We start from the raw sequence: 27,591 nt of genomic DNA on the forward strand, positions 1-27,591 counted from the left end.
CTGTGTCCCGGTCGTCATTTGTGTCTCGGTGTTTTGTTGATTGCTAATTTATATTATATTTATATTTATATTTTTTATATTTATTAATATTTTTTTAGTTTTCTTTTTCTCTTATTTTTCAGTTTTTTCCTTTTTTTTAGTTTTTTCTTTTTTAGTTTTTAGTTTTTTTTTGTTTTTTACCTTTTTTTAGTTTTTTTTAGTTTTTTTAGTTTTTTAGCTTTTTTAGTTTTTTTATTAGTTTTTAGTTTTTTTTTTCGTTTTTGCCTTTTTTTATTTTTTTCAGTTTTTTTTAGTTTTTAGTTTTTTACCTTTTTTTAGTTTTTTTTAGTTTTTTAGCTTTTTTAGTTTTTTTTTTCTTTTTAGTTTTTTTTTGTAGTTTTTACCTTTTTTAGTTTTTTTTCTTCTTTCGTATTAGTGTGAAATAATTCAGACGTCATATGCGGACAAACACGACGTCACTCGACAGACAGACAGACAGACATAACCCACAAACAACTTATTTTTATATATATTTATTCATATTTTTTTAGTTTTCTTTTTCTCTTTTATTTTTCAGTTTTTTCCTTTTTTTTAGTTTTTTTCTTTTTTAGTTTTTAGTTTTTTTTTAGTTTTTTACCTTTTTTTAGTTTTTTTTAGTTTTTTTAGTTTTTTAGCTTTTTTAGTTTTTTTATTAGTTTTTATTTTTTTGTAGTTTTTGCCTTTTTTTATTTTTTTCAGTTTTTTTTAGTTATTAGATTTTTACCTTTTTTTAGTTTTTTTTAGTTTTTTAGCTTTTTTAGTTTTTTTTCTTTTTAGTTTTTTTTGTAGTTTTTACCTTTTTTAGTTTTTTTCTTCTTTTGTATTAGTGTGAAATAATTCAGACGTCATATGCGGACAAACATGACGTATACAACATTCTTTGCTGTCCCATCGTCTGTGCATATAAATAGATTGTCAGGTTTACCGACTCTTGAACATGCAACGCATAATGGTCCATGGGAAAACAATCCGTATTCAGATCTATACCTCATGATTTTATTGATTGCCCTTGAGCTTTGTTGATGGTGATTGCTAATCGACCATTCCCTTTGTTGCCGTCGTCATTTATATATCCCCCCGTGCCCCCCCGCGTCCCCGTTGTAGTTGTGTCCCTGTGTCCGGGTCGTCATTTATATTCCCCGTGTCCCCGTCGTCATTTGTGTCCCGGTGTCCCAGTCTGTGATTTCTATTTGAGTGTCCCGGGCGTCATTTATATTCGTCAGGATATTGTAGGGCATCGTAGCATCGATGAGTTTAAGCAATTCTTGTCAACTGATTGTTTCGCCTATAAAGAATATTATCTCGAGGTAAGAACTGATCACCGACCACAACGATTACCACTTTGTTGATAGTTGATAGTTTCAGGAGGCATCAATTCGATTGCTGTTTTTAAGCAGAAGCACTAAATTATTATTTTTGTGGAAAAGATGATATATATAAATATATATATATTTTCTTTTAAGTTTTTTTTGTAGTTTTTACCTTTTTTAGTTTTTTTCTTCTTTTGTATTAATGCTAAAGCCAAGGTTCAAACCTGGAGCCTCTCGGACCTAGAACCTGAAACATAACGCTTTACCAACTCAGCTACTTCGGCGTGAATACATTCGTTTTGAGCAGCTTCCTCGGGTGTTGCCATTGTTGTCCTTGTCGTCATTTATATTGCCTGTGTCCCGGTCGTCATTTGTGTCCCGGTATCCCAGTCTGTAATTTCTCCTTGAGTGTCCCGGTCGTTATTTATATTCCCTCTGTCCCGGTCGTCATTTGTGTCCCGGTCTGTAATTTCTCTTTGAGTGTTTTTTCTTTTTAGTATTTTTTAGTTTTTTACATTTTTTCTTTTTTCAGTTTTCTTTTTCTTCTTTATTTTTCAGCTTCACTATGAAATACATATCGCCGAACCTTTGTTTTTTTAACTAAAATCTGGTAGGCATTGATGACCTTATCCAAGTCAAGATCCCAAGCCCAATCATCATCGCTATCATTTTCAGTTTTGATATGTTTTGACTCTCGCTGTCCAGGTGGATCTTCATCTAACTGCGCGGTTTTGCGTTCTTTAGCCTCAAGCCTGTTTCCTTGCTGTTCTTTTGATTCCTCGGCACGCTTTCTTTTCTGACTTTCTCTATCAGCAGCAAGTTTTTTGGCATAGACTCTTTGAGCATCTTCATCGGCTTTTGCCATTGTAAGTTCATCAGTCATTTTAAACTTAAACATTAATAGATTTCTACGTGAACATATATGTCTTAAATATCTTTAATGACGTCACCGTCATAGCAAAAATGACGACAACTAACTTCATGACGCCAGTCGACACAGAAACATGACGTCACCTGATCCACAGACAGACAACTTATTTTTATATATATAGATAGATAGATATAATTCTAAAATTGTCAGGTAATTTTCTATTTTGAAATAAAAACTAAAAATTATTGCTCAGACAACATAAATATTTTTGATATTTACATAATAGCTTTAGTGGTTCTGGACTGAAAACTAAATATGCTAATCAAATTGGGAATTGCAATCTTTTAGGTTGAAAAGGCAGATCCATTGGAATCATGAGAATGCGTGGAATAAGAAAAGCCTCACCCTCAAAAGGCCCTGTCAAGATTGTTGCCTCTATTGCGTTATAACAGACATAACACGTCATTTGTGTCCCGGTGTCCCGGTCTGTAGTTTCGTTAGTCGACAAACATGACGTCAGACGACAAACAACTTCATGACGACATACAGCTCAATCCTTATAATGACGTCAGTTGATAAACATGACGTCAGTCGACAGACAGACAAACAACTTATTTTTATATATATAGATATTTTATATATATATATATATATATATATATATATATATATATATATATATATATATATATATATATATATATATATATATATATATAAAGTTCAAAGAAAGAAAGAAAAGGAATAGCTTGGACAAGGAGAATGCATACGATGGAAGGTTGTTTCCAAGACAATCTTGAGTGTAAAAATTTGTAGTTTATAAACGTTTGCATATTTCTTCGAAAATGAGCAATCTAAGGAATATAACGTTACTGACTTGATCATGGCTAAAGATGTATATATTATATTGCCTGGTGTGCTTGATTAAAAAAAAAATCGTTTTACTGTAGTGCTATTAAAATAAACTTATAAAACAGACAGAGATATAAACATTACCATTAAAGTGAAGCTTTAAACAAATCTCCGGAGCTCCAATGCCCTGCTAGCTTCAGAAAAGGAAATGAATCCCCATAAGTGAAACTAAGGTTAGAACATGATTTAGACCATGTTAGAACATGGTTAGAGCATAATGTTTGAACCAAAAGCTGCAGACAATAAAGCCAACAGTTGCAATTAAAACTAATAAAGTTTCGGCGGGTACAACTAAACCCTACAATTGCAAATAAAACTAATACATTTTTGACGGGGATAACTAAACCCAATGCTGCAGAAAATTAAGCCAACAGTTGGTTCTAAAACAAACCCAACAGCTGCAGACAATGAAGCCAACAGTTGAAAGTAAAACTAATACATTTTCAGCGTGTACAACTAAACCCAACAATTGCAAGTAAAACTAATACATTTTCGGCGGGTACAACTAAACCAAAAGCTGCAGACAATTAAGCCAACAGTTGGATCTAAAACAAAGCCAACAGCTGCAGACAATAAAGCCAACAGTTGCAAGTAAAACTAATACATATTCGAAGAGGACAACTAAACCAAAAGCTGCAGACAATTAATCCAACAGTTGGATGTAAAACAAAGCCAACAGCTGCAGACAATAAAGCCAACAGTTGCAAGTAGAACTAATACATTTTCGGCGGGTACAACTAAACCAAAAGCTGCAGACAATTAAACAAACAGTTGGATCTAAAACAAAGCCAACAGCTGCAGACAATAAAGCCAACAGTTGCAAGTAAAACTAATACATTTTCGAAGAGGACAACTGAACCAAAAGCTGCAGACAATTAAGCCAACAGTTGGATGTAAAACAAAGCCTACAGCTGCAGACAATAAAGCCAACAGTTGCAAGTAAAACTAATACATTTTCGGCGGGTACAACTAAACCAAAAGGTGCAGACAATAAAACAAACAGTTGGATCTAAAACAAAGCCAACAGCTGCAGACAATAAAGCCAACAGTTGCAAGTAAAACTAGTACATTTTTGAAGGGGACAACGAAACCCAAAGCAGCAGACAACTAAGCCAACAGTTGGATCTAAAAAAAAGCCAACAGCTGCAGACAATCAAGCCAACAGTTGGAAGTAAAACTAATACATTTTCGAAGGGAAGGCTAAAGTTGCAGACAATTAAGCCAACAGTTGGATCTAAAACAAAGCCAACAGCTGCAGACAATAAAGCCAACAGTTGGAAGTAAAACTAATACATTTTCGAAGGGAAAGCCAAAGCTGCAGACAATTAAGCCAAAAGTTGGATCTAAAACAAAGCCAACAGCTGCAGACAATAAAGCCAACAGTTGCAAGTAAAACTACTACATTTTTGAAGGGGACAACGAAACCCAAAGCTGCAGACAACTAAGCCAACAGTTGGATCTAAAAAAAGCCAACAGCTGCAGACAATAAAGCCAACAGTTGGAAGTAAAACTAATACATTTTCGAACGGAAAGCCAAAGCTGCAGACAAATAAGCCAACAGTTGGATCTAAAACAAAGCCAACAGCTGCAGACAATAAAGCCAACAGTTGGAAGTAAAACTAATACATTTTCGAAGGGAAAGCCAAAGCTGCAGACAATTAAGTCAACAGTTGGATCTAAAACAAAGCCAACAGCTGCAGACAATAAAGCCAACAATTGGAAGTAAAACTAATAAATTTTCGAAGGGAAAGCCAAAGCTGCAGACAACTAAGCCAACAGTTGGATCTAAAACAAAGCCAACAGCTGCAGACAATAAAGCCAACAGTTGGAAGTAAAACTAATACATTTTCGAAGGGAAAGCCACAGCTGCAGACAATTAAGTCAACAGTTGGATCTAAAACAAAGCCAATAGTTGCAGACAATAAAGCCAACAGTTGGATCTAAAGCAAAGCCAACAGTTGCAGACAATTAAGCCAACATTTGATTTGAACTGAAGATTTCGATTTGGTTGGTGGGCAGCAATATTAGGATTGCTAATCTGTTCCCCTAAGGCTTGCAATATTTTTTTTTGTAATCGTCATTCCTTTTTTTTTTTGATTGTCTGATTTTCAATCACATAGAGGGTATAACCTTCTATTAGATGATCATTGTGGGTGACCATCACAACCCCACCTTTATAGGCATTTAACGCGTTTTTTAACGCGTTTATGGATTCATTATCCAACTTATTTGTGGGTTCATCAAGGACGAGGAGTTGTGGGGCAGTAAGAAATAACTCAGTTAGGACAACCCTAACTTTCTGACCACCAGATAGGTCTTTGTTTTTTATATAGTGGGCGTGTGGGGACAGGCCCATTGTGCCCAAGGCCTTTCTTGCATTTTGAGGCTTTCCTTCTAGTAATGCGCTAAAGCGCCGCAGCAGATATTCTGTGGGAGACTCATTAGCAGGGAGGTGCTCTTCTGAATGCTGGCTGAATTTTCCAATCTTTAGATTGGAACATGTTACTTTTCCTTTCTGAGGTTTTTCTTCACCGACTATTAATTTTAAAAATGTGGATTTCCCCACACCATTTGGTCCCATGATAGCCACACGTGATTGTTGGTTTATACTAAATTCGACTTCCTCAAATAGAGGCCTTTCCGGTATCCATCCAAATGTAACCTTTTCCATTTCAAGAATGGAAGATCGCAGGTCGGATGTAGCTGGAAAGGAAAAATGCACTAAATATTTTTGAAAAGGTTTTTGAAGCAATTCGGGAGCATTAGCGTCCTTGTCTTTCAACTTCTTCTTTTCTTGCTCTCTTTTAAGCACTCGTTTTTTTTTGGATTCAGCTTGCTTTTTTGACAACCCCCCTTGGGCTTTAATATCTTTTATTTTCTTCTCCTGTTTTTCATACTCTTTTAGAGTTTTTTTTCTCTTTTGGTCTAATATATAATTATATTGGGAATAATTTCCCTTGAAATATAATAGTTTTTTTTGGTCTGTACAGACATGAATTATGTCTGTACAGACGTTGTCTAGGATGGATTGATCGTGCGACACGATTAGTAGTGTCTTTTTCCATGTTTGAAGGTAGTTGTCAAGCCAAAAATATGCATTTTTATCTAGGGAGTTTGTAGGCTCATCGAGCAACAATAGCGTGGGTTCCAGGTATAAGGCTCGGGCTAGCGACATCCTCATCCGCCAGCCACCAGACAAGTCTTTTGAAGCTTTGTTTTGCATAGGATAATCAAATCCAAGCCCAGAAAGAATTTGACGAGCTTTAGATTCTGCTGAGTCAGCTCCAATTGCTTGCCATTCACTGTTTATACAGTGAAGTTTTTTTGTGATTTTTTCAATATTTTCCCCATATTTTTCTTGATACGTTTCAAGTTTTTCTCTTTCAGCGAGTAGTTTTGTGCGGAGAGTGTCTGCATTCAGAAGGTATTGAACTGGCGTTGTTTCATCAGCTACAACTTCCTGTTCACAAAGTAATACGTCAATATGCTGAGGGATTGGAAGTTTTTTCTCAGCAATATGACGAAGCAATGTTGTCTTACCAGCTCCATTTCGGCCGACAAGGCCGTACCTTCTGCCCATTGTTATTAATAATGAGGTATTCGACAAAATCTCAAAGCTACCTGCTTTAATTGACAAAATGTCAATTTTTATATCTTCAATTTTGCCTCGGGTTTTAGCAAGTTGTTGTACCGGAGACAGAGAAAAGGCCTCCTCACATGCACTAGTGCCGGAACTTTCCATTTTAGATGCTGTACTTTTCTTAGCTGCCTGCTCTTTTTTAAATTTCTTTTTATCCTTGCGTGAGAGCTTTGGTAGGTCAGTGTTAAATTTTTTAGGCTCACCTTTTTGAAAATCTTCACCGAATCCTTCCTTGTCAAAATCTTCGGCAAGTGGTGCCTTTTCCACTTGTTTCTCTTTTTTTGAAGTTTCAGATTTTGCAGCTTTGCGTGCTTTGGCGTCTTTTTTATCTATTCCCATCTCCTGTCTCTTCATACTTTTAACCGCTACGGTTACAGGCTCAGCAACTTTCTGCAGAATTTTTTGATCCCTTTCCAGTAGCTTAGACTGTGAGAGCTTTGGTAGGTTGTCGTTAAATTTTTTTGGCTCACCTTTTTGAGAATCTTCAACGAATCCTTCCTCATTAAATTTTTTTTGCGACTCCACAGGCTTTGCAGCAACTTTGTTTGCCTCCTGTCTCTTCATACTATTGGCAGCTAGGGTTTCAACAACAGGTTCAGAAACCTCCAACATTTTTCTAATATTTTTTGTAACACCAACAACACAAATGGCTGCGACACTCACAACTGCAGTTCCAATAAATATTTTTTTTACACTATTCATTATGAATATCAACTGGTTGATGCATCCGGAATCACAAGTATATATATAGTGAAAATGACGTCATGGTTTTTCCCCATCTCTGATGTCATAAAAAATAATTTTTCTGGATATACTCTACTATGATATTCAGAAACAAGATGACGTCACTTTGAGGGTACTGCCATGATGTATGCAAAAGAATAATGTAGATCAAAGATCTCAACCATTCTCTAATGAGCCTTTTTCAAAGAAACTAACATTAAAAAAGATTTTATTTGTTCCTAAAATTTGGTGCTTTAAACAGTGAGCTGTCTAGGTTTTTGATTAAATTCTATACATTTTTATACCTAGATAAAATCTGGTTTGTTGAATTATCAATATTTTTTATTGCGTTGTTTGTTATGTCTTCAATTTCCTGGTACTATTTTGTGTTCTTTATTATTTTTTTTTTCTGGAGTACCTTATAGCTAGGGCTGTTAAGGTATTTTCCAAACAATGCTCAGAAATCTATGAGACAGAAACCGGTGTGCACTTTTTTTGACTGCCGTGTGGCAACACTAATCCATCAAATAGGAATATTTTTTTTCAATATATTGATAATGCAAATTAACTTTTTGTTTTTAAATATCCCTATTTCTTATATGCCTTTGATTGTTTTTCCTCCTTTTTTATAGTTAAAGACTGTAATAAATTCATAAGTATTATTCCATATTCAAAAACAAACAAATAAATCACACAAAAATTTTGCGCTGGAGAAAACCTAGGAGGATTTTTGTTCACGCGAAAGCCCACGTAACTACTTACCTTTTAATTCAGCTGTTTATTTAAACATCAGCCATTTATTTACAACTATTAGAAATAAACTATAGCCTATACACAAGAAAAAAGTATATAAATCAGTAACTGAATTGAAAATAATATATAAACAAAAATATAAAAGAAAAATAATAATAATAAATTCAATCTCCAATACTCCCTCCTCCCCTGCCCGCCCTTGCCTTTCAACCCCACCTTTTTCCCTGCCCATCCTACCCTTATCTCTCCAGCTCCTATTCCTCTCCAACCCACCCTAACAGCCATAATAAAATTGAACGATTTTCCCCCAAAAAATAATCTTTTAAATTCTTTTTAAACTGAGGTACGTGTTCCACCACCCAACTACTCAATGGTAGCTGATTCCATACAGATGGACCAAGATGTTTCATTGAAAATGAATACCTGGTACCACAACTCAAATCAACAACTATATTATCACTTTGCCTAGTTCCATAATTATGCAGGTCACTATTAATTTGATAAAACTCTTAAAAACATCAGGGGTTAAACCATTCATACACTGAAACATAAGTAAGATTCTATTATGTGACGTATTTTTCATTATGTGGTAGTTCTTTGTTTTCACTAATTGCTTTTAAAATACTGAAAACATAATTTGGTTAATTTTTTTAAGCTAGCATCATAACAAAGTAATTCTATTTAGTAATTTTTAGTAATTCTTTTAGTAATTTCTCTCAGATTCTTCAATTTTATCTCTGTGGGTTGTCTTATAAAACCTTAGAGATCTCTTAAATTTTTTTTACGACTGCTACTACTACTAGTAATACTTTCCCCAAGTAATACTGCTACTGCTGCTCCTACAAGTGTTGCTACTACTTCTACTGCTACTACTTTCCCCAAATAACTTATTTGCCCAAATAAATACTGCTACTGCTACTATTACTACTACTACTTTCTCCAAATGACTTCTTTGTCCAAATAAATACTACAGCTACTGCCACTACTACTACTACTACTTTCCAGTGCTTTTCCAGCGGAACTGGAAGTGTCTGACTAAAGCTCCACATAGCTAACCTTGCGTTTTTCCAAGGTTTTACTCTCTATTACTAATTTCTCTCATACTCTTCAATTTTATCTCTATGGATTGTTTTATAAAACCTTGAAGATATCCTATAGTTTTCTACTACTACTACTAATGCTAATACTACTGCTGCTGCTACTGCTCCTACTATTGCTACTACTACTGATCATGTCATGGGAACATGTTTTTCACTTCCCCTCCTCCCCCAACTCCAAAATTTCTATAATTCTAGTTTAGATACTTTTTATATATTTCTAAAGTGCTGAGAGATAGACCGGTAAAAACACCAGAATCGACTTTAGAGGACAAATTATGTCATGGGATGATGTTTTTGAATTCCCCTTCCTCCCCCGACTCAAAACTTCAAAAATTCTACTTACGATACTTTTTAAATTTTCTAAAGCACTGAGAGATAGACCAGTGAAAACATCAGAATCGACTTTAGAGGATAGATAATGTCATGGATATATGTTTTTGGCTTCACCCTTTTCCTTCAACTCAAAAATTTCTAAAATTCTAGTTTAGATACTTTCTAAATTTTTCTAAAGCGCTGAGAGATAGGCCAATAAAAACATCAGAGTTGACTTAAGAGGACAAATTATATCATAGGAAGATGTTTTAATTCTCCCCCTCTTCTCCCAACTCAAAATTTTTAAAAATTCTAGTTTAGATACTTTTTGAATATCTAAAATATTTTTGAACAATATTACTAAAAGCACTGAGGGTTGGACCATTAAATACATCAGAATCGACTTCAGAGGACAAATTATGTCATATGGGAAGATTTTTTTTGAATTCCTCCTCCTCCCCCAGCTCAATTTTTTAGAATTCTAGTTTGGATACCTTTTTAAATATTTCTATGGTGCTGAGAGATATACAAGTAAAGATATTAGAATCGACTTTGGAGGATAGATTATGTCATGGGGCGATGTTTTTGACTTCCCTCCTCTCCCCCAAATGAAAATTTTAAAAAATTCAAGTTTTGTTTCTTTTAAACTTTTCTAAAGTGCTTCGAGATACGCCATTACAAACATCAGAATTGACTTTAGATAAAAATTATGTCTCGAGAAGAAGTTTTTGAATACCCCCTCCTACCCCAACTCAAAAATTTCCAAAATTCTAGTTTAGATACTTTTTAATTTTTTCTAAAGCGCTGAGAGAAAGACCAGTAAAAGCATCAGAATCGATTTTAAAGGATAGATTATGTCATGAGAAGATGTTTTTGGGTTCCACCTTCTCCCCCAACTCAAAAATTTCTAAAATCTGGTTTAAATACTTTCAATTTTTCAAAACCGCTGAGAGATAGACCAGTAAAAACATCAGAGTCGACTTTAGAGGACAAATTATGTCATGGGAATATGTTTTAATTCCCCCTCTTCCCCAAACTCAAAAATTTCTAAAATTCCAGTTTAAATGTTTCTAAAATATTTTAGAAAACATTTCTAAAATCGCTCAGAAGACCAGTAAAAACATCAGAATCGGCTTTAGAGAATAGATTATAGCATGGATAGATTTTTTTGGCTTCCCCCTTATCCCTCAACTCAAAAATTTCTAAAATTCTTGTATTCTAGTTGTCTACATCCTCACGTAGGCCTTACTGGACAACCCTATGTTGGGCTCTTGTCAAGGCACTTAAACCAACCTTAGAGACTACATAGTTACAGTTTGACTATCAGTTTTCTGAATTATTTCAAGCTTTCTGACTCAAGAAACTCCTTCATAAGCTGGCTGATTTCCTCAGCTACCACACCTGGAGTGGATAGTTTTTTTCTAAGCTCATCACTAGGAGTTTTTTTTCGAGAAACCTTGCAGAGCTGCTAACATTGACAACCCAAGTCTGTGACCTCAAAATTGGTAATACAATATTACACATTCAAATTACTGAAATAGTTAGTCTTAATTCTGTTCTATGCTTGCTTGCCAAATTGTTCAGTGGCCACCTTCTTATGCTCAATAACTGTGTTATTGACGAGGTAATCCAGTTCACCTTTTTATGGCACTTGGTATTAACCAAGTGACATATAGGAATCGCAAATTCTGACGGTCTGTCTGTCTGTCGGTCCCAGTTTTGCTACTTTAGGCACTTCCAGGTAAGCTAGGACGATGAAATCTGGCAGGCGTATCAGGGACCGAACCAGATTAAATTAGAAATAGTCATTTTCCCGATTTGACCATCTGGGGGGGGGGTGGGGGCCGATTAATTCGAAAAAATAGAAAAAATGAAGTATTTTTAACTTATGAGTTATTTTAACTTATGGATCTTGATGAAATTTGATGTTTGGAATGATATCGTGTCTCAGAGCTCTTATTTTAAATCCTGACCAGATCTAATGACATTTGGGGGAGTTGGAGAAGGGAAACCTAAAATTTTGGAAAACGCTTTGAGTGGAGGGATCGGGATGAAACTTGGTGGGAAAAATAAGCAGAAGACCTAGATACATTATTGAGATAACCGGAACGGATCTGCTATGTTTAAGGGAGTTGCGGGGGGGGGGGGGAATTCTGAAAAATTAGAAAAAATGCGGTATTTTTAACTTATGAACGAGTGATCGGATCTCAATGAAATTTTATATTTAGAAGGATATCGTTTCTCAGAGCTCTTACTTTAAATCCCGACCGGATCTGGTCACATTGAGGGGAGTTGGGAGGGGGAAACCTAAAACTTAGAAAACACTTAGAGTGGAGGGATCGGGATGAAACTTTGTTGGGGAAAATAAGCACAAGTCCGAGATACATGATTGACATAACCGGAACGGATCTGATCTCTTTGGGGTAGTTGGGGGGGGGGTAATTCTAAAAAATTAGAGAAATGAGGTATTTTTAACTTACGAACGTGTGATCGTATCTCAATGAAATTTGACATTTAGAAGGATACCGTGTCTGAGAGCTCTTATTTTAAATCCCGACCGTATCTGGTGACATTGGGGGGGGGAGTTGGGAGGGGGAAACCTAAAACTTGGAAAACACTTAGAGTGGAGGGATCGGGATGAAACTTGGTGGGAAAAATAAGCACAAGTCCTAGATACATGATTGACATAACCGGAACAGATCTGCTCTCTTTGGGGTAGTTGGGGGGGGGGGGGTTAATTCTGAAAAATTAGAAAAAATGCGGTATTTTTAACTTACGAACGGGTGATTGGATCTCAATGAAATTTGATATTTAGAAGGATGTCGTGTCTCAAAGCGCTCATTTTAAATCCCGACCGGATCTGGTGACATTGGGGGAAGTTTGGGGTGGGGGAACCTAACATCATGGAAAACGCTTAGATTGGAGGGATCGGGATGAAACTTGCTTGGAAAAATAAGCAGAAGTCTTAGATACGTGACTTACATAATTGGAATGGATCCGCTCTATTGGGGGAGGGATTAATTCTGAAAAATTAGAAAAAATTGCGTGTTTTCAACTTACGAAGGGGTGATTGGATCTTCATGAAACTTCATATTAAGAAGGACCTCGTAACTTAGATCTCTTATTTTAAATCTCAACCGGATCCAGCGTAATTGGGGGGGGCAGTTGGGGGGACCGGAAAACTTAGAAAATACTTAAAGCGGTAAGATCAGAATGAAACTGGATGCGAAGAATAGAAACCTGTCTAAGATACGTGACTGACATAACTGGACCGGATGTGTTCTCTTTGGGGGAGTTGGGGGGGGGGTAATTTGAAAATTGAGGTATTTGTAACTTACGAAAGGGTGACTAGATCTTAATGAAATTTGATATTTAAAAGGATCTTGTGCTTTAAAGCTCTAATTTTAAATTCCGACCAGATCCTGTGACATTGGGGGGAGTTGGAGGGGGAAACTGGAATTCTTGGAAAACGTGAAAATTGGGGTATTTTTATGTTATGAATAGATGATCGGATCTTAATGAAATTTGATTTTTAGAAGGAATCCATGTCTCAGAGCTCTTATTTCAAATACCGACCAGATCTTTTGACATTGGGGGGAGTTGGAGGGGGAAATCTTGGAAAAAAAACACTTAGAGTGGAGGAATCGGGATGAAGCTTGGTGGATAGAATTAACAAATGTCCTTGATACGTGATTGACAGAATCGTACTGGATTCGCTCTCTTTGGAGGAGTTGGGGGGAGGGGTTCAGTGATTTGGCGAGTTTGGTGCTTCTGGACGTGCTAGGACTATGAAAATTGGTAGGCGTGTAAGGGAGCTGCACAATTTGACTTGATAAAGTCATTTTCCCAGATTCGACCATCTGGGGGGCTAAAGGGAGAGGAAAAATTAGAAAAAATTAGGTTTTTATAGCTTACGAGTGGGTGATCGGATCTTAATGAATTTTAGTATTTAGAAGGACATCGTGACTCAGAGCTCTTTTTTAAATCATGACCGGCATTAAGCCTCTTATTTTCCTTTTTAAAATCAATCTATTGATTCATAGAATTTTGTTAGAGCTCATACCATATGATCTCTTGGCTCTTAGCTCTTCTCGCCTCGTCACAAGTGCCATATGAGCTCTTAGCTCTTGTTAGTTCTGATTAAACACGTGGATAAGAGCTAAACTTTCTTCTCTTATTGATTTATCATGGTGGCCACTACAAGTGCCACTCTGGGATTGGCAGATATAGTTTTCAACTCTGGTTAAACACGTGGGAAAACGCTAAACTTTCTTCTTTTATTGGTATTTTATGGTGGCCATTCTATGGTCACTCCAAGTGACACTGGCAGTGATATTTGTGGTTATTCATTCTGTTTTAACATCTAGGAAAACGCTAAACTATTTTTTCTTATTAGTTTCTAACTGTGGCCTCTACAAGTGGTAGCTGCAGTTTTTAATTCGGGTAAAAACATGGGAATCTGAAAAATTAGAAAAAATGAGGTATTTTTAACTTACGAACGGGTGATCGGATCTCAATGAAATTTGATGTTTCGAAGGATATCGCGTCTTAAAGCTCTTATTTTAAGTTGCGACCCGATCTGGTAACATTGGGGGGAGTTTGGGGTGGGGGATCCTAAAATGATGGAAAACGCTTAGATTGGAGGGATCGGGATGAAACTTGTTGGGAAAAATAAGCAGCAGTCTTAGATACGTGATTTACATAATTGGAACGGATCCTCTCTATTTGGGGGGGGGGGGTTAATTCTGAAAAATAAAAAAATGACGTATTTTCCACTTACGAAGGAATGATCGGATCTTAATGAAATTTCATATTTTAAAGGACCTCTTAACTCAGATCTCTTATTTTAAATCTCAACCGGATCCAGCGTCATTGGGGGGGGGAGACCAGAAATCTTAGAAAATACTTAAAGCGGAGAGATCAGGATGAAACTGGGCGGGAAGAATAAAAACCTGTCTAAGATACGTGACTGACATTATCGGATCTGCTCTTTTTGGTGGAGTTGGGGGGGGGGTAATTTCGAAAATTGAGGTATTTGTAACTTACGAAAGGGTGACCAGATCTTAATCTCAATTTGATATTTAGAAGGATCTTGTGCTTTAAAGCTCTAATTTTAAATTCCGACCAGATCCTGTGACATTGGGGGGATTGGAGGGGGAAACCGGAATTCTTGGAAAACGTGATAATTGGGGTATTTTTATCTTACAAATAGGTGATCGGATCTTAATGAAATTTGATATTTAGAAGGAATTCATGTCCCAGAGCTCTTATTTCAAATCCGAACCAGATCTTCTGACATTGGGGGGAGTTGGAGGGGGAAATCTTGGAAAACACTTTGAGTCTAGGAATCGGGATGAAGCTTGGTGGATAGAATAAACAAATGTCTTTGATACGTGATTGACGGAACCGTACTAGATTCGCTCTCTTTGTGGGAGTTGGGCGGAGGGGTTCAGCGATTTGGCGAGTTTGGTGATACTGGACGTGCTAGGACGATGAAAATTGGTAGGCGTGTCAGGGAGCTGCACAAATTGATTTGATAAAGTCGTTTTCCCAGATTTGACCATCTGGGGGGCTAAAGGGAGATGAAAAATTAGAAAAAATTAGGTATTAATAACATACGAGTGGGTGATCGGATCTTAATGAATTTTTATATTTAGAAGGACATCGTGACTCACAACTCTTATTTTAAATCCTGACCGGCATTAAGCCTCTTATTTTCCTTTTAAATCAATCTATTGATTCATAGAATTTTGTTAGAGCTCATACCATGTGATCTCTTGGCTCTTAGCTCTTCATGCCTCTTAGCTCTTGTTAACTCTGGTTAAATACATGGTGAAGCATCAGAATTTATTTTCAGATTGTTTTTCGTGTTTGTCACTGCAACTACCACTCTTGGAGTGGCAGTTGAAAAGTGACATAGAAAGGTGCTAAACTCTGCAAACTCAGAAAGCTGAACAATAATACAGTGCCCTCTGCAATACATATAATGAAGACAATGGTGATTTTAAAATGAGGGAATTCAGTTTTTATATTTGTTTATTTTTTATTGTGTGTTTGTACTTGTCATATGTGGCTGATTATTTTTGGCTGACAATCATTTCTCTTATTTTATAACTAGCTGAATCCAAGATAGTTTGAGTTAAAGTAACACATAATAAGTATTATGGAGGCTATATACTAATGTTATATACAGCAAGGGGCATTAATATCAGAATACCCCCCTTTGTGTTAATTGAACTTCGGTGTTAATTGATTGCCTTCTTATTTACCCTAACTGAAAACCAGCCTTGTATCTTACCGCTTTAGGTACTTCCCCAATGTCCGACACCTCAGTTTTAACACGTTTTTTATTATTAAATCTGCTGGCCTCTCATTGTGTTTACAAATTTCTCCTTATTTATGGGTTAGAGGGCCCCAATAAGGAGAATTCCATCGTGCTGACATTGCATCCTAGAAACATTCCATACACGAAGTCTTTCAGATGATCAATTTTATTATGTCTTGACTATTGTCATTATTGTGTCATATATGTCATTCCATGATTTTGTCATGGCTAGTAGAAATTACTGCAGGGTTGAACACAGCTATGTTTTAATTCAACCTATAATAGTTTAAACGCAAATTAATAGTTTATTCTTTTCAGTTACTATTGGAGCATTTGGAATGTCTTGTATCTCGTTATGAGAGGTCACTTCGGATGATAGTTGTACCAGTAGAAATTACTGCAGGGGTTAACACAACTTTGTTTCAATTCAACCTGTAATAGTTTAAATGCGAATTAATATTTTATTCTTTTCAGTTACTATTAGAGCATTTGGAATGTCTTGTATCTCGTCATGAGAGGTCACTTCGGATGACAGTTGTGAAACGACAAGCGGCATCCCAGTCTGGTGTTTCCAGTGAAGTAGAAGTGTTAAAAGCATTAAAGAGCTTATTTGAACATCACAAGGCGCTTGATGAAAAAGTTAGGGAAAAGTTAAGACAGGCCCAGCAAAAATGTAGCACGCTGGAAGATGAAGTCCAACGTAAAAATGAGGAGGTATTAAGTTTTATGAGACATTGAATAGTTTAGAGTATATTTTAAATCAAAGGCACAATTTTTCCAAGGATCACTATAAAAAAAACACCCCCACCCCCCATTTGAAGCCTATAGAGGTAGTCTTTCTAGACTAGTACAATTTTAATTCTGTAATATGTATACTTTTTTTTAATTTGCTTAGTATAATTTGATTAAAAGCTACAATTTAAGGAAATTTCTTAGGACCCAACCTGAAATGTTCATGAGGTACGAAGAATGTTATTTGTTTGAATTTTTTTGTGTAGATCATTAGTTATAAAAACAATTTTTTTTAAAATGGGTCTTATACAGTCCATGTATAGGGAAAAAAATGTCAATGACATAATCATAAATTCCTTTAGCAGGGTTTTTGTAATTATTTTGATGGTTCTGCTGTACAATACTAGCTGATGTGAGTTGTTTTCGTCTCTTAGTGATTAATGAACAATTTGTTCATTTTAAGTGTATCGCTGTTTTTTAAGCTTTTTTGATGGTTTTCTCCTGTTTTTGTTTATTAATCATGACATTTGAATTCCGCCTTTTGGGCTTGTGATAACGATTTTTTTTTAAAATTAATTGCTTATCTTATCATTTTCCTATTTTTAGTGGTGGCGTCAATTTGTGAAAATTAGAGGGAGAGGGGTAATTCTATTGTTTTTTTCTTTTCAATGAAGATACCAAAAAGTGTATTTTCCTAAATGTAGGGATGAGAAGATGTATTTTTCAACTTTGGGCACGGTGGCAAAATTGATTTTTTTAAACCTATGGGAAATGGGGGGAATTTTTTGGGGGGAGTGGGGAAGTCTTTCAATAAAGATACCAAAAATTGGCACTTTTTTAACTGATATCAGAGTTGCCACCTGTAGTACGAAATTGCTTTTTTAGCACTATTATATGATGTGTACAGCCGTCCCAAGGCAACATACATGAACTATTCACGATACATGAAAAGTCACTTTCCGAGTTAGATATACCAGTGACTTCAGCTCAAAGAGATGAATCTAAAGGTATATGCAAGAATGTCCTAATAAAATACCTTGCAAAGATTTTTCTGGCGAAAACACGTATCTGCAGCATTTTGCCCCGTTTGCCAAAGTTGGAAAATCGACATTTAGCAGTGTCAGCGAACTTTGGCATGTAATTTAATTGTATAATTGGAAAGGATACCCTCTAAAACCAATCCTAACATTTTTTTTGTACTTCAATCATGTGTCTGACGTGGAGCAATGGGTGGCAAAAGTACTGCAAAATTTGAGTAGCTTTGAAGACGATTTTCTTGGAATAATGAAGTGTATATACGTGTTTTTACACTTGGACTGCCATGTAGCACTGTAGCATGGACTAAGGTTTGCTTAAATACCACAAAAGTGCTATTTCAGCACTATTAAAGTCAATTTTTTGAGTAGGCACCCAAAATCGCTGTGTAGCATGCAAATTTAGGCAATTGTAGCACTTTAGGAACCGACCGTGGTAGCACCCCTGCTCATAATGCCACTTTCCTATGTTCACTACCACCAATTCTCCAAAACTGTGTGGGGGGGGGAGAGCAAATTTATATTTCAAAATATAGGGAGGTTTTTTTTTTGCAATATAAATGCAAAAAAAACTGTTTTTCTTTTTTTTTTTAGTTGGCACAATACAAAATTAAAGAAGCACCAGAAAGTGAGCAAGCTGTTATGACAAATGGCATAATTGGAGAAGAAGGAGAAGCCAAAATCACTCAGCCAGAATTCAAAACAGATATGGCTAAAATCACAGACCTTCAGATGACTGTTGAGAAGCAGACTGTTGAATTAGGTGCTGCACAACGGCGAAGTACAGAGCTATCGAACAAAATATCTGATTTAGAAGAAACACTTTCACGAAGTCAAAGAGAAGTTAGTAAATTGCAAGAAGCTAATATGAGGCTACAGAGGGACTTGCAGGAGAAAGCTGCGCAGAATGAAGACCAGGTAAATTCAGTTGAGCTTGTTTTCGAGAGAATTATTTGAGATGCTAATATGAGGTTATTATGTAACATCAGTTTGCTAGTTGCAAGATGCTAATGACAGTATGAGGTTACAAAGGGACTTGTAGAGGAAGGCTGCGCAGAATAAAGACGGAATGGATTCAGTTGAGCTTGTTTTCGACAGAATTATTTCAGATACTAATATGAGGTTACATGAGGTTATTATGTAATATCAGTTTGCTAGTTGCAAGAGGCTAATGAGAGCATGACGTTACAAAGGGACTTGTAGGGGAAGGCTGCGCAGAATGAAGACTGGATGGATTCAGTTGAGCTTGTTTTCGACAGAATTATTTCAGATGCTAATGTGAGGTTACATGAGGCTATTATTTAATATCAGGTTGCTAATTCTAAGATGCTAATGAGAGCATGAGGTTACAAAGGGACTTTTAGGGGAAAGCTGCACGGAATGAAGACCTTGTAAATTCGGTTAAATTTGTCCTCGAAAGAAGTTTTGCCGATGTTGATATAAGGTTTCATAATGTTATTACATAATATGAGGTTAATAATGGCAAGATGCTAATGAGACATAATATGAGGTTTCAAAGGGACTTGCAGTAGGAAGCTGCAGCAAATGAAGACCAAAGTAAATTCGGTTGAATTTGTCCTCCTGAGAATTATTTGAGATGCCAAAGAGATTGATTTTGATAAAGAAAAAGAGGAATATGGGAGTGTTACAGATATGCAAAAATAGGAGTATTGGATCCACCGCTCCCAAAAATTAAAAAAGTATTAATTTCCCCTGTTAGTTTCCTGCATTAACCCTTTATACAGAAGAGGTAAATTCATCAGGTGATCAGATGAAGGGGTCATTAGGATTTTAGAAGGTCAAGACTTTCTGGGGGTTAGTAAAAAAAAGAAATTTAATCTTTAAACTAGTTGGTAACTGCAAAGTTTCGATTCCACATTTGTAGCATTTACTATTCAATTTACATGTGCTATTCTGTTTACTATTTCCATTCGTTCTGTTATGCTTTTATGCTATTGTACTGTTTTATTTAACATTTGTACTAGTTGCAACTGAACGTTTTGAGCCAAAATTTTTACTGGTAAAACAATTTCCTGAGATGGTTGTTCTCTTTCGAATGCTGTGATCTATTACTTACAAAATTGGGATTGAAATACATCTGGAGAAATAATACCTTCTGAAAGGTGTAGGTAATTAAGACATGTCTTGATTAAATCCTGCATTACTAATTATCTGAATCCTGTATTATTTCCTGTAAGGGTGACTCCTTTGTCCATCCGTCTCAGAAAAAAAGGTGTAAGAGAGAGGGCTAAAAGAAAGGTGCCTAAATTTAAACTGAGTAGCAGAAACGTGTAGAATCCAAAAGATATGAGGGAATTTGTCAATTTTCGTGAGTGTAGAGGTGATAAATATTTGCCATATCTGCACCTTCCTACATGCCCCCGTCCTAGATGAGTGGTTAGCGCTCTGGACTTGAAATCCTGAGGTCAGGGAATCGAGTCTTTTTGTCTTGGTGTCGCTGGTTTTTTGGTTTGGAATGGGGCTATAGTGTGACCCTGCAAGCTCAATCCGAGTCAACTCAGTTCTAAATTGGTACCTGAAGAAATCTTGGTGGAAAACACGGGAATTTCTTGCTGAAGGTATTGAATCAGAAGATTGGTACCTGCGCAACGCAGACCATTGATCAGCATGCAGAAAAGTTTTTTTGTATTTGTTCCTACTAAATCATGCTTTATAAGTTAAAGTGTGATTTTGGTTACTTCAAATACAAATAAAGAAAATATGTAGAAAACACATAAAGAAAATAAATTTATAAAGAAAGAAGAGAAAGATAGAAAAAAAGACACTATATATGAAGAAGAAACATGCTACTTTAATTTGGGCCTTTAGAAGAATGTTAATTTTGCAAATAATGAATAAGCACATGGACAGCAAACTTGGAGCCTTGAAGAAATAGTTTCGTTTGGAAAACCAAATAAAGTAAAAGTATTTAATGTAATTTAAGACATTTAGCAATTATTATGCTAGAATTGAATCAGAGTAAGTGTGATGAGCGCCTCCCCCTTTCCCTGGGTGGATCAAAACTGTTTCCTAAAGTTATAACAAGGCTTCTGTAACACATTATTTCTTAAGTCCTGGAGTTCTATATCTACTTACTTTAAAAAATTGTCGCTTTTTTAGCGAGTTTTTTTTCTTTTTTTTTGTATACATCTTTTACTCACAGGTAAAAAAAAAAAATACCTTTTCTTCTGTCACATTTATGGATAATGTCATAATTTAAGAGAATTGTGTATAGAAATACTAGTATAGAAATACTATACTAAATAATTACAACAAAAAGAGGAAAACTTAAATATTCTCATTCGACACTCACACTATGGTGTTAACAACTCATTACAATAACGTTCGCCCGAGGCTAACAGTTGCGCACGTTCTCCCCCCTCCTCAAATCTTTTCGAAGTTTCACTCTTTGAGCCTTCCTATGAAGTTTGAATTACCTTTAAATTCTTTTTAGGACCTCCTGCTACTCCATTTTTGAATGTTCTAGCTTCTGTTTTCCCCCATATGGATGACAAAATCACACATCTGGTAAATCAGATGGCACAATCTTTGGCTATCAGCCTTATCCCGTAAAATATAGTCTAGAAATCTTAGCTTTTCTTTCGTTGTAAAGCTAGAGAGTGAGATGGAAGCGTATTTTTTGTACAAAGTATTGTTTGATATTCGGTTTTTCAAATGAGCACTTATTGAGTTTCTAAGCACCTATTACCTGTTGATATTTGGACTTTCAAATGAGCACCTATTGAGTTTCACCTATTGAATAGCCTATTCTTCTGGAAAATGTGACTTTAGACTTCAAAGAAGACATTTAAAATGTCTTTCTTAGCTTTTCAAAGCGTCCACACTTCAGAACTATGCTTGATTTCTGTCATGACTAACAGAGGTCATTACTGACGACTATTAACGACCACAATTTTTTAATTTTGAATCGCAGACTTATCTTTGTGTTTTCCAAACTTTTTGAAGTAAAAAAACCTACCCCTTGGCTATTCTACTTTTTACATCGTCACTGCAAGTAAAATTTTGCCATTCATGCTACCCAGTCAAGTGAAGCTTTTTGCTTGATCGAATGCCTCGTTCCGAACATCTTAGACTATACTCCTTTTCAATCTACGAGAATTTAAGAAAATTTAAGAGAGAAAAACAGGTTTAATTTAAATCAAGCAGTGAACAAAACGTGCAAACACAAAAAAAAACATTATTTGACAAAAAGAGTTCCCAATATTTCAACTCTACATCCGAGAGCCTTTCAACGAAAATGAAAAAAAAGAGAGAAAACAAAAATAATTTGAATCATTAAAAAAAAAACACAAAAAAACAACACAACAAGAAAGAGAGTAAAAAATGAACAATAGAAAAATAACTAAGCAGAATAAAATTTTATTAAAAGTTCTTCAATACTGCTTAACTGTACACAGAACAGAAATACTATATCTCTAGACATTTTTCCTCTATAGGATCAGATTAGCGAATGGGACCTGTATTTTAATAAGAGTTCCTCAATACTGCTTAACTGTACACAGAACAAAAATACCACAATGTTAGATTGGCAAATGGGGTTGGTATTTCAATAAAAGTTCTTCAGTTCTGCTTAACTATACACGGAACAGAAATACTAAAATGTTCCGATATTTTTCTCTATAGGCTCAGATTGGCAAATGGGGTATGTATTTTAGTAAAAGCTCTCCAATTCTGCTTAACTGTACACAGAGCAGAAACACCAAATCTCTAGATATTTTTCCTCTGTAGGATCAGATTGGCCAATGGGTTCTGTAATTTAATAAAAGTTCCCCAATACTGCTTAACTGTACACAGAACAGAAACACCAAGATCTCTAGATATTTTTCCTCTATAGGATCAGATTTTTGTTACTGAACATCCTACCGAACATTCCGAAAATTACCTCTTCAACGCCCTTTATTCTTAGTTTTAGCGACTTAGTCTTTTTAACATTAGTTTTGAAGTCCATTCTTTTGCTCTGGAGTCGAAACCTCCAAAACTTATTCATTTTGCCGCCATCTATATCTAGGATACTCAAATCGTTTGTATCTGCTTTATCTTCCCACTTTCATGCCACGTCACTCCATAGCCTTTGCCATTTTCGTTAAGATAGAGTCCATGATATTAATCCAAATAAAAGTGTATAGGGTATAACCTTTCTTAAATCTCAATTCCATTGCGAACCAACTACTAACATCACTCCCTACCTTAACCGCAGCAATTTTATTCTTATGCATAGTATTAATCATATTGGTTCACTTATCTAATATACCATACATTGATAGGACCCTCATTATAGCTTTTTTTTATTAGCTGACTTAAGTCTATGCTTATAGTCTAGAAAACTGAGAACCGGAGGGGCTCTTGATTCAGGCGTTTCTCATTTATGCATCAAAGAGCGAAAATTTGGTAAACGAAACCCTTTCCCTTCTTAAAGCTACGCTGTTTTTCTTTTAAATCCTTAATTACGGTTTTTTGGGGCATTCATGATTAGATAATGATTTTAACTTTATTTTTATCTTTGAATGGGCGTGCAAATTGATATTTAACATATGATAGCAGATTGAAAGTTTTTTTTTCTCAATTTCCGTATCATTCCACGTTTACTTTGTGCTGAAAGGTCATTTTCTTGGTTGGTCCCTTTCCTGGCTGTTAAAAAAGTTGAGGCTGTAAAATGGAGCCTGGAAATGTTGCGATTTTCTATTGTATATAAATTGATGTCTCCACGTTTCTTACCATTTTTACCAGATTTACCAAAATCCTGGTAAATCTGGTAAATATCCAGATTTACCAGATTTACGATTTTTATCATAGATTGATAAAAATCTACTGTCCCTTTTTCGTCTGTACAAATAAAATACTTCTTTGGCGCCACCGAAAAAGAAAAATTACAAAGAAAAAACTTGAAGAAACATGTTTTAAAGCGAAAAATCGATAAGTGAAAAAATAAAATGCGGAATAACTAAAAGAAATTACAATTTAAGCCAAAAAATTTTAGAATTTAGATGCTTCTTTCCAATCCAGGGCGTAGTTTTTTCAATCGGTCTTGTCCTGGTTTAGACAGGAGACACAATTGTGACGGAAAATGCCGGCCCCCTTAACCTCCCACTTTATAGTAGTTTTTGACCAGTCCTCGTGTTGAAAAATTTTAGCATGCACTGTGTATACCCAGCTGATAATTGCGTTGTTTACTGAATTCTCGAAGCAATTTGATATATATAGGCCTTTAAAAAATTATATTTTTTTTATCTACAATTTAGCGTATAGCTTGAAGTCGATGCTAAATCAAGTAGTTGCGGGCATCAAGCCATAGTTAAACTGTGTAAAAAAATCAAGAAAGACAGTCTGAGTGATTGAGAGACAAATATGGCATATCCCTTTTTTAGGATGGTACAAAAATGATGTCATTTCACTTGTTGATAGATAAGTCTATCATCCATCCGTCCATACATCATTTCTAGGGCAGAACTAAGGTAGATAGTCATAGAATTAGGAATAGAAGGTCGGATTAATTTTGGGCTGACGTGTGGCGGACAATGTCTACTGTACTTGTATAGAAAACGGGGGAGGGGACTGAATTTGCTTGGACTCAGAGGCGAACAAGTGACCTAGCTAAGCCTAATAGGCTTGGCCACTTGTAGTCTTAAGGTGGAATATTGTGTCATAGGATTGACACATGACCAACAAGTCCCCTGGACTCGCAGGGAAACGGTGAGACCTATAGTTTTCAAGAGTTTGGTTAAGTGGCACAGGTAAATGGCGGGAGAAACTATGACTCCCTTATTGGACAAATACTTGTGTGTTAGCTTTTGAAAAGACACGCCCGCCTGGAGTCTCAGGCAGGTTGACGAAGAATAAATTTCGCATATCTTCAGTTTTATTATTAGCAAAAGAAGCGTATAGACTTTAAATAAAGCAGTTCAAGTGACGCTGAAAATACCTGTGAATGTCCTCCGAGTTCAAGCATAGTGAAGAGGTCATATAGACAGAGTGCATCGCAGTTTCGTAGTTTGTCAAATTGTCCAGACCATCAACGTGCGTTTCATTTCCTAAGTAAATAAATGTCAAATGTCTTTTAACTACAGGATAAAATGGGATCTGAAAAAGAGAAACAAAGGTTGAAACTTCATAAGCCATAGTAAAGTAAAAATAACCATAGAAAATTAATATAAAACATAAGACAGCCAAGCGATGTCACTATTTTGTGTCTCTTTTTCACCTTTTTTGTATTCCTTCTATTTCAAATTTTTACATACTTTTTAGTATTTTGGTTTGTTCGTCTGAGTCCACACTGTTGTTAGTTTTCCAGTGTTTGTTGTTTTTTTTTTGATTTGTTCTGATTTCTCGTTGTTATTTGTATAGGTGAAAACCTTGTATTGTACTTCCTTGAACTCCACTGTCCTGAAATTGTGTCTTTCCTCACCCCCCTCCCCTCCCGCTTTCTCGCAGGAAGATTGTCCCTGAAAGTTTTAAATGGTTATTCAGCCAGGAGACAAAGCATGATAGACTTATTAAATATATAACCTCAAAAACGTTCATAAAAACCCCTTCTTCTTTTGTAATTGAATTATTCACTTATTTTTACCCGTAAAATACTCTAATATGGATTTTTTGTTCCACAAATCTTTACCAAAACGAATATGTTCATAATATAATATTTTTACTGACACAAAAAGCTTAACGTCAGTCTTGAACCCATGATGCCAAATTTAGGATTCGGATGTTCTACCCTGTGAGCTAGTCGGGCTTCTTAGTTTGTTTTATACCTATCGTGCCTTAATGTATGTGAATAAACGAGTTTACTGTGAGCAGGTTTTCTCTTTAGTTACAGTCACTTATCAGTTATATAAAGTGAGATTTGTTGCAAAAATTTCATGATGACTACATTCTCATTTTGCCGGTGATGCATTTATAGCTAATTTCTCCGTCGAAGATTTAATTGGGTTGAATGTATTTATACAATACTGTTAATATAATCTATGCTTCTTTTTTCTTTTCCAGGAAGAGAGAATCGCCACCTTGGAAAAACGCTATTTAAATGCACAGAGAGAATCAACATCTCTTCATGATCTCAATGAAAGATTGGAGCAAGAATTACAAAATAAAGAAGCTCAAATCAAGGTAGATTGAATAGATTTTTAACGTTGTGTTTCATCCGCGGAAAGACTGCGTAAAAACTCGTGTTTTGACTTGTCTCTTTTCTACAAATTTTGATTCGTAACTCAAATTTAAAAGCTTCCTTTAAGAAGGGAAAAATGGCAAAAATAGTTGGCAACAAGCCAAACATTCTGCCAGAGAACAGACATAAAAGAGAAAAATAATCGAAATTCTTACTATCTCATTTTACTGGCCCTATATCAAACAATAAACTATAGGAAAATTCGATCCTATTATTATTCGATCCTACTTTTTAGGGCAATAATGAAAGAAAGACCAAGATGATAAGGCCACATTTTACAGACAAAGGATGGCAGATGATGGTTTTGGCCTTCCATCTTGGGCCAAGCAAAAAGCAGGCCATCCTCGAATTAATGTTGGGTATATTAGGTATCGATATATCGCACCGAATATCAATATCGAGTATCGAAACCTAAATACTGATATCGAAAATGATATTATTTCGGCTTTTTCTAGGAGGGGCAGTAGCCCCCCTACCTCATAGCAAATTACGCCCCTGTTTAGCTTACCAGAAAACCCTGCTATAAAAGCTTCAAGCTCTTTTATACAAAAGTTTAGGATTTTGCTAATTTTCCCAGAAGAAAGATCGCAGATGCGCGTTTATTTGTTTTTTTCATTTTTTTAATTTCCATGGGTAATCGTATCGAAATAATGGTCCTAGAAGAATCAAGAGATTTATTCGAACGAAAATTAAAAGTTCTAGTGCCCTTTTTGAGTGATCAAAAAGATTGGAGGGCAACTGGCCCTCATTCACGCCCCCTTTTACCCCAAAGCTATCCGATCAAAATTTTCAGATAGCCATTTTGTTCAATATAGTTGCATACTCTTTTGCGTAGAACGGGGAAAAAAATGGCCTTTTTCCTCCTAAAACAAAAGTCTCCCTGAAACCTCATCCCACAGGAAAAAACTTGCCAAGTTTTAGGTTGATCCCTCACCTGCGAGACAAAGCAGTGTGTACTTTTCGAAGAACATAAAATTCTTTGCCATTTAATGAAATCTACTGAATGTAAGCAATATCTTTAAACTGTAGGATGTACTCACTTTCCTACGTAAAAAAAAAATTATAAAAAAGGTATATTTCCTCTGGTTATTGGAAACCATTTGATTTTGTAAATAAGTAAAACCGAATCTCCGGAGAATACGCTTGTCTTTAAGGTTCGACTACTCATTACAATACACTGACGTCATATTAGTTGCAGGCAGATTGAATTTGGAAATTTGTGGCAATTTGAAGCTGTTGGAATCAAATATCTGCTATTCATTGCTAACGATTGATTATCACAATGAAAAAAATGGGTGCCATTTCTGAGCCTGGCCCGAAGCCCCTCGCAGTCCTCCCTGAGACCTTGTTTGCCTAACCTCTTAACCATGTTCACTTATTGGCCATATTGTAGTCTGGTAAATTGATTACCAGAATTCGTAATGCCCAACGCATTTCTCTCTAATCCAGAAACCACTAACCTGAAAAAAATTGTCCTCATCCTGTAAACACCACATTCTGTTCCTATGATTGCTTTGAAAGGCTGAGCGGCAATTGAAAGAAATTAGATTATAAATAAATTCTACAATATTTTGTTTGTTGGAATTGCCTAGCCTTTCAAAAAATAGAGGGAAATATAAAAATATGGTAAATCTTGAGGAACGGGCCTGAAAACATCGATTTGTTTTCAAATATAACCTCTT

General features: G+C 35.7%; 2 protein-coding genes across 3 annotated transcripts in view; one reads left to right on the forward strand and one right to left on the reverse strand.

Annotated features, from left to right (window-relative positions):
* LOC136031363 (liprin-alpha-3-like) overlaps positions 1–27,591 on the forward strand; it is a 147,690-nt gene that overhangs the window by 49,158 nt on the left and 70,941 nt on the right. For both annotated transcript variants that reach the window (XM_065710864.1, XM_065710866.1), the window contains exons 4-6: positions 16,439–16,678; positions 18,325–18,648; positions 25,732–25,851. In XM_065710864.1, coding sequence (XP_065566936.1) covers positions 16,439–16,678; positions 18,325–18,648; positions 25,732–25,851 — 684 coding nt within the window. The remainder of the gene's footprint in view (positions 1–16,438; positions 16,679–18,324; positions 18,649–25,731; positions 25,852–27,591) is intronic.
* Positions 2,945–6,854, reverse strand: LOC136031359 (ATP-binding cassette sub-family F member 1-like). The gene has a single exon (XM_065710861.1). The coding sequence runs from the start codon at positions 6,851–6,853 to the stop codon at positions 5,189–5,191; it is 1,665 nt and encodes a 554-aa protein (XP_065566933.1). The 5' UTR covers position 6,854; the 3' UTR covers positions 2,945–5,188.

This window comes from Artemia franciscana, chromosome 9, assembly GCF_032884065.1.
Source record: "Artemia franciscana chromosome 9, ASM3288406v1, whole genome shotgun sequence".
NCBI classification, from domain to species: domain Eukaryota; kingdom Metazoa; phylum Arthropoda; class Branchiopoda; order Anostraca; family Artemiidae; genus Artemia; species Artemia franciscana.